Genomic DNA, 7,605 nt, shown 5'->3' with positions numbered 1-7,605 from the left:
GATGACACATGGCTGAAGTTGTTTCCTGGGCTATTTACAAGGCATGATGGTGTTAGCAGTTTCTTTGTAAGTATAACTTTCTATCAGGATATGAATATTTTCCCTTTTTTCTGTCAACTACTTTGATTTTCTTGTTTCAGTTTCTTTTTCCTTTTTCCTTTTTAATGGCTACACAAGAGTTATCACTCACACACACACATAGGAAACTGTAATTTTTTTGTCTGTTAGTGGCATCCTCATTTTGTTAAAATGAGGACATCCTCATTTGAGAGAAGATATATATATATATATATAGCGAGAGAGAGTTCTCCACTAATTAGGACATCCTCATTTTGTTAAACTGGGGGATGCCACTAAAATACAAAAAAAGAAAAAAAAAGAAAGAGATTTCAATACAGCAGACTGTGTTTTTTTTTTTTGGGTCTGTTAATGGCATCCTCGTTTTGTTAAGGAGGATGCCTTCTTTAAAGGAATATATATATGGAATTCTGTATGCTATCAGGTCGCTGGCAATCTTTTATACTTTCTATCTCTTTTTCTCCTTGTCGGCTTGGTGAAAGCTTGCTTATGACAATTATGAAACCTATTCTAGGAAATATGTTTTACCTGCTGATAGTACTCAGATGCTCTACACTGCCCAACTATGCAGGCTTAGTTGTCTTATCAAGGTATCTTCATGCCATTAATATCTTGTGGCATAGTGTTTCTGGGCCAATAGGTGAACTACAGTTGTTTTCCTTGTGATTCATTGTCCGTGTTTTTTGAATTTATACGCAAGAGTTGAGTTTCTCTTGAATTTTTTCTGTTTATATGCTATTTTGCAATGCCCTGAAAGTTTCTATTTTCATAGGTTAAAGATACCATACAAGTTGATCAAAATGTTTCTCGACATTTAGTAGATGAGCTTAGCAGAGATGACTGGAATCTCTTGGTTAGTATTTTCCTGCTAATAATTCTATCCAAACCTACTGTTACTTTGTAGTTATTTTGACCAAAAGTGAATTTGGGACTTTGAAAATGAATTTAGTTTTCATCAGATCCATAGTTCATATCTTCTGCGGTTTAAATTCTTCTGAACCATAATTTCAGATTCTTCATTATTTAGGCCTGGATCATGTTGGACATATTGGTGGGCGCAACAGGTATTGCCTCAAACCAGTTGCGCTGACAATTATCAAACCCTATTCTTTCTTTTAAGCTTCATATTTTGTGTTTGTTCAACTACTGTAGTCTCTTGATGGCACCAAAACTTGCTGAGATGGATGAAGTAGTGAAGATGATTCATACTAGTATTCTGACTCGAGAAAATGACCAGGGATGGACACTTTTGGTTAGTGCTTCCACCCTTTCCTTACTCTTCTTTGCAAATGAAGTCTATGTCAGTTATACTTACAATATTGAAAGCCTTTCTTTTTGGGAGCAGGCTAAGTATTGAAGGTATATTAAACCCTCAAAGTTATCGTATTTATCAGGATAAGGTCCATTTTCAAGAATTGGGATCTTATGATTTATTTATTTCTGTTTTGAACTCCATATGTAGGTGGTAGTAAGCGATCATGGCATGACTGAGAATGGAAATCATGGGGGGTCTTCATTTGAAGAAGCCGACTCTCTAGCCCTTTTTGTTGGCCTGAGAGGTCATGTATCTGATTACAAATCAGCCACACAGAACACAGCTCAGCAGGTATTTAAAGTATAACAGTTGATTATTATATATGGCCATAATTAATTGAAAGATGAAGCTTTTTCCTTTTTCACCATTGTACCAGAAATTCCTTTCGACTTGCTGGCCTGAAATGCATTAGCATTGAGTATATACGGTCACATGATATTTTCCCTCCTTTTATAAATCAAAATTTAAACCATATTTGCGATGGATATGACTAAGAGAAAAGAACATGATTCTTCATTTCCTATGAAAGTGCCTAAAGGGTATTTAATGGCCTTTGTATTTTTCAGTAGTTTTTAAGGTATTCCTTCTGCTCTATTCTGTTTCTCACTTTTATCAACTTTGAACATTTGTATATTCATTTTTCATTCTAAATTATTCACATGTATATGCAGTTGAGATAATTTCCTTTAGTTTTCAAATAAATATTTTTTACCATAAAGACCCTTAAGTTGGCTATCATTTTATCCTGCCTTTGATTTTTCAATTTTTTTCCCCAGCAATTTTTGAATATTTTGAGCAGGTAGGTAGGCGCTTCTCTTGTACGTGTCCTGTATGCCAGTGCTGTGGCATTTGAGCTTTAAACATGAATGATTGTTTAGATTAAAGGATTAACTTAACTGTACTAACTTGATAACAATGTAAGAGGTATGATGGGTTTCAAGCTTATCTGATTCCTAAATTACATAATGATTTTTTGACATCTCGCCTAATTTATGGTCCTAAATAGATGGCTATCTGAAGTTCTTTTGCAATCCCAATTTTAGTATTTTGGTTAGCTAACTCCATGGTATAATATTGGAGGCAACATTGATGGTACCTTCATCTTGCAATTTCTATATTTATTAAAGACACCTGCCACTGCCAGCATAGTTCCAGTCATCATAAGCCTGGCACAAGATGCCTGGGCTCACCAATTGATATTTAAACATTGTCTAGCCCAAAAAAGGCGGGAGGTCCAAACATCTTTAATTGCTCTTGCCATCCTAGAAGAAGCTTCTCCCATTTGTTGCTGATTTGTGAACTGGTTATACTTGTACATAACACAATGTAGGCGGAGTCAAAACTTCGACACTCAGACGATCAAAAGTGGCACATGCATAAATGGAGTCATCTTAAGAGCTAGAAACATTCTAGACAAAACCATATTGTTTCTTTCTTTCTTTTTGGTCTATTCTTATTTGGCAGACATTTGTTTAGCTGATTACTCGAACTGATACTCGAGGTAGTAATCTTTCAAAAACTTGCCTCTGATTCTTGTGATTCAGGTTGACATTGCACCGACTTTGGCTCTTCTGCTTGGTGTGCCAATTCCAAAAAACAATGTTGGCGTCCTGATTGCTGAAACTTTTGATCAATTGAAAGGTTATCCCCCTCTTTCTCTCTTGGTTGGCCGTGAAAGCATCATAAAAGAGAAAGGGGAAAAAAATAAAATCAAGGAAAGAGGGAAAAATGAAAAAGATGAGGATAGAAGCATGATTTGAGATTTCTTCTTCATTTTTAACTTTAAAGGAGTGATGGATTTTTACCTTCAACCTTTTTCATTGAATTTGTAGTAGGATCTATTCCAAAACCATATTAATTTAGAGAGATGCATGAAACTTTTTTTCAGATATGAATGCTATTTCAGGTGTTTGTGTCAAGATCATAATCCAAAGAGAGCAACCAAAATAATACAAAGCTCTGCTGTTTTCTATTTTTCTGCTTTGCAAAATAATATATGTAACATAGGTTTTCTGAGTACCTGTGTTTTGGAGTTCCAGGTATCCAGTTTACTACGTTAAGTATAGGTAGAATTGTTGGCATTGTTTTGTTACTTTCATTAGCATTTCCCCATCCATGGTTATTATTAAGATGAATTTTCTTTCTTGCTTCAGAAAGAACACAAAGAAAAAGTATTGGTTTGCTGATAATATTTTATGCCCTTTATGTTTCCTGTACAGTGTTGATGATTTGATCTCATTCATTGTTCTTGCTCTTGATGAACTCAGGTGATCATCAGCTGAGGGCACTGGAGTTGAATTCCTGGCAGTTATTCAGATTGCTGGATGCACAGATTTCATGTTTATCATGTGCAAATATTTCACTGAATGATTTCAGTGATGGTCAACCATCTGTAACCACTGAGTGTAACGATAGTTTAGAGAAGATGTTCTGTTGCCTATATATGAATGCTGCAGTTCTTCACAGTACCTGGAAGTCTAAGAAAGTCTCACAGTGAGTGTTTCTTATATAATATTGGTAATTGATAGTACTTACTTAAATCTCTTTTTCGATCATTTCTGATGCTCTAATGTTCATTTCATTTTAATTATTTATATAGGTCTAGCAGTTGGGAGGACTACAACAGCACTGTTATAGCATACCGCAAGTTCCTGAAAACTGCTAGTGAGTGTTATCAAGCAGAGCCACTGATGTATGTATTTCCTCTTTCTAATGGTTTCTGAATTGACAAAGAACCCTCTTTTCGTTGAAGAGATGAGCTGTAGCTGGTGTTTTTTTTATGGGGTTGGTTAGCTAGAGAAGTACTTTTGGCTGATTAATGCCATTTATTCTATTATCCTGCAGAAACCTGTTGACCTACTTGCTTTTGGAGTGACAGCAATGCTGCTATCATGTCTGGTATTATTGAGCCTTACACTTCATATGGGTAGAGAAATTAACCTTGTTGAGAAGCTACACCATTATCACTCAAACAATGATATGCAAATGTGTTTTTTGGATGAGATTTTTGTTTTGGGTGTTATCTTGATCCTTGTTATAAGTATGGCATCTAGTTCTATGGTGGAGGAAGAGCATTATATTTGGCATTTTATGACATCCTCCTTGTTTCTTTATATTTACTTCGTAAAACAGTGCAGTTGCTTCCGGCACAAAATAGCTTGTCCAAAGGAACCAAAAATTTTAAGTTTCAAATGTGTTCTGTCTTTGTGCTGCTTATCTCTGGAAGAATATTAAGAGGCTGCCATCAAGGTGGTGTGAATTGGACTCATCTTCCTGACATATCTAAGTGGCTTGAGAATTCTGGGGGTGTTCATGTAAAAACAGTTCAGCTAGTCTCAGGTGTGTCAGTTGTGATCTTAGGCTTCTGTTTTCTATCTTTGCTTTCTTCGAAGAAAAATGTCATTCTAGTGGTTGGATTCAATTTCTTAGTTTCTGGGTTGTTGGTTTTGGTACATATAGTGAAATATCAAGAGAACGCATTTGCAAGATCTAGTTATGGTGCCACTATATCGGCACAAATGATCTATGCAGTTCTGGGCAGCACTACTGTTGGCACTGCTGTATTGTTACCTTGGTTTATGCCTATTCAGATATCTAAAGTGGGCTCAAGTCGTGATATCTATTCATCAATTTCGGTTCCCAGTGATGTAAAAGACAAATCTCTACTGATGGCACTAAAGGATTCTTTATACGTGATTGGTTGGGCATACATATTTTGCTGGTGTCTTCTGCAGCTTTTGCTTCAACAACCGATTAATGCAATGCCTATATTGTTGCTTCTTGTGCAAATCTTGACTAGCTTGCTACATTTTTCTTACAGCGGACTGCATCATAAGGAGTGGGTTGAGGTAGGTCGCATCATCTTGTTATGTCCAGCCACTGGTTTTATCTTCTTTATTTTTCTGAAAGCAAAAATCTTTGATGTTATGAGCAGGGCTAGCCCTTTCTATGTTGCTATCATGCTTGACTATGCTTGACTAGGAAGTGAGAGGAAAGAACTTCTAGTAAATAAAAGGGCCTTGCTTAATGGTTAATTATTGCATTCTTTTTGTTTTGTTTTGTTTTGTTCCTTTTTTTAAAATTTACCTGTATTGGAAATAATCTATTCTGGAAGTCAAAGTTAGGAGGTATTAATTGTATTATGTGCTTTTATAATTTACAGCAAATATGCTGTATACTTTTACAACAAATTTTATTTACACTAAGAATGTCCAATTATAATGCCGGATACTTTGTTTCATTCTCTCAGATTTCTGCACTGTATTTTCTGGGAATGGCTGGCCACTTTGCCTTGGGGAACAGCAACAGTCTAGCCACTATTGATGTTGCTGGAGCTTTTATTGTACGTGGTGCTCTTCATCAGGGTCTTTTTTTCCAATACTATTTTCATTTCACCAAACCTTTTAATTTGCCAACATGGTTATCTAATATGTCTGGACATCGATCAACACTTTTTCAGGGCATCTCTAGTCACTCAACTCTTCTTTCTGGCGTTTTAATGTTCATAATCACCTATGCATCTCCTTTGCTGGTTCTTTTTGCATTGGTGGTCTACATGTCTGTGAAGGGCTGTCTTGTTACTCAGAATGTCGATTCAGGACATCTTCTCCAGACAATGCTGGGCTTTCCTTGTCTGGCTCCGCTGACCTTAAATTCAATTCTATTGACAGCATACACAATTGTATTGCTGTTAATGAGGAATCATTTATTTGTTTGGAGTGTATTTTCTCCAAAGTAAGTCTCACTGAACTCAACTGGTGTTGACTTATTCATAAATTATTGAAGCATTGTATAACATATGTTGCATTTACCTCTAGTCATATAACCAAAGGGGCCAGTGTCACAAAAAAGTACTGAAACCAAAATTTGACCTTTTTTCCAGAAGGCATGGAATTCTGCTCTCTGATAACAAAATGATAATAGAAAAACTACTTGAAAAACCATGTAGTTACTGATATGCGGTTGGAAATATTTTTTAGTTTAAAACTAATAACAGTCTCGGTCTCACATTCTTCCTTTAGGTACCTATATGTATGTGCTTTAGTTTAAAACTAACAGTCTCGGTCTCGCATTCTTCCTTTAGGTACCTATATGTATGTGCTACTTCGGTTTGCATCTACGTTGGGATCTTTGTTGTGGCCACAACTGGGACATACACTTACCTTGTGCTGGGCAAGCGAAAAATGATGCAAGTTTCAATCATCAATGACAGAAGATAGTGCTTGGAGCACTAGTTCTATAAAACTGGATTTTCATTGCTTGGAGCTACGCGAACTCAAGTTTTGAGACTTTTCAACCAACTCATACTAATCATTCTTTTGTTTCCCCTTTGCTTCATTTGATTTTATGAGGTTCTGCCAATGCTAATACCGTAGAGAATGTAGTGCTGACAATTTTGAGTCGCTTTTGTATAATTTCATTCTAATGTAAAAAAAGTTATTGTTCTTTGGTCATGCTTCATTGGGAATGATCTGCAATAGAGATTTGAGAATTATAACGGATTCTTTTATTTCGTTAAATGCAAGTGGGCACAAAAGTCATCATATACTCAATGTAACTCTGATTGCAGTTGACTTTACAGAGTGGTAACTGGTAACAACCTTACAATGGCAACACATGGGCAGCGGACTCGGCGCCGTTAATTTGTTTGAGAGAGATTGTGCATAGAAATGTTAATATATTGTCCATAGAAACGTTGTTATACTAACTGTGGCGTAGTTCAAGGAAGCTGCTCAGATTTGGAGGGAATAATTCTTAGCTAAACAATGTGGAGGATAGTAATTTCTTAATGTGGTGTGTTGACTGTGTCATCCCATTTCAAATTAAATTGGGATTGGTACAACATAATGGAAGACAGCAATAAATGAACAGGTTTCCAACAATTGGGTCATCCCATTTCAAATTAAATTGGGATTAGTACAAAACCCAAAATTTGTTTCTTTGGGCTTCTAATTGTCTTGAGCCAATACAAGCACAACATCTGCTCAATCTCTTCCAACCAAAATGCAATCGAAAGTTTCCAAAATGCTTCAAGAAAGCATGCAAATGAACTAGTGGAAGCATTGAAAGTTTGTTGAAACCCCCCTTTCCCAATAATTCTCCTAAAATAAAGCAGCTTTAGAAGAAATGAAGGGATGGTAAAGCGAACGGGGATGTTTAGTTGTGTTGCTAAGAAATTTCACCGACACCAAAAGAGCTATAATAAAAAACTA

General features: G+C 36.0%; 1 protein-coding gene across 1 annotated transcript; it reads left to right on the top strand.

Moving 5' to 3' along the window:
- Window positions 1-6: 6 nt before the first annotated feature.
- LOC18042923 (GPI ethanolamine phosphate transferase 2) lies at window positions 7-7,022 on the top strand. Its single transcript, XM_024184479.1, is given in 15 exon segments — window positions 7-66; window positions 593-668; window positions 851-931; window positions 1,090-1,142; window positions 1,231-1,330; window positions 1,541-1,684; window positions 2,938-3,034; window positions 3,661-3,886; window positions 3,993-4,060; window positions 4,063-4,085; window positions 4,238-4,495; window positions 4,498-5,241; window positions 5,643-5,735; window positions 5,853-6,127; window positions 6,477-7,022. Coding segments are annotated over 15 exon segments (2,397 nt in total). The 5' UTR covers window positions 7-43; the 3' UTR covers window positions 6,613-7,022.
- The last annotated feature ends 583 nt before the right edge of the window (window positions 7,023-7,605 follow it).

Source organism: Citrus clementina, unplaced genomic scaffold (genome assembly GCF_000493195.1).
Source record: "Citrus clementina cultivar Clemenules unplaced genomic scaffold, Citrus_clementina_v1.0 scaffold_5, whole genome shotgun sequence".
Classification (NCBI taxonomy): domain Eukaryota; kingdom Viridiplantae; phylum Streptophyta; class Magnoliopsida; order Sapindales; family Rutaceae; genus Citrus; species Citrus x clementina.
This window is presented reverse-complemented; position numbering and strand designations above follow the sequence as displayed.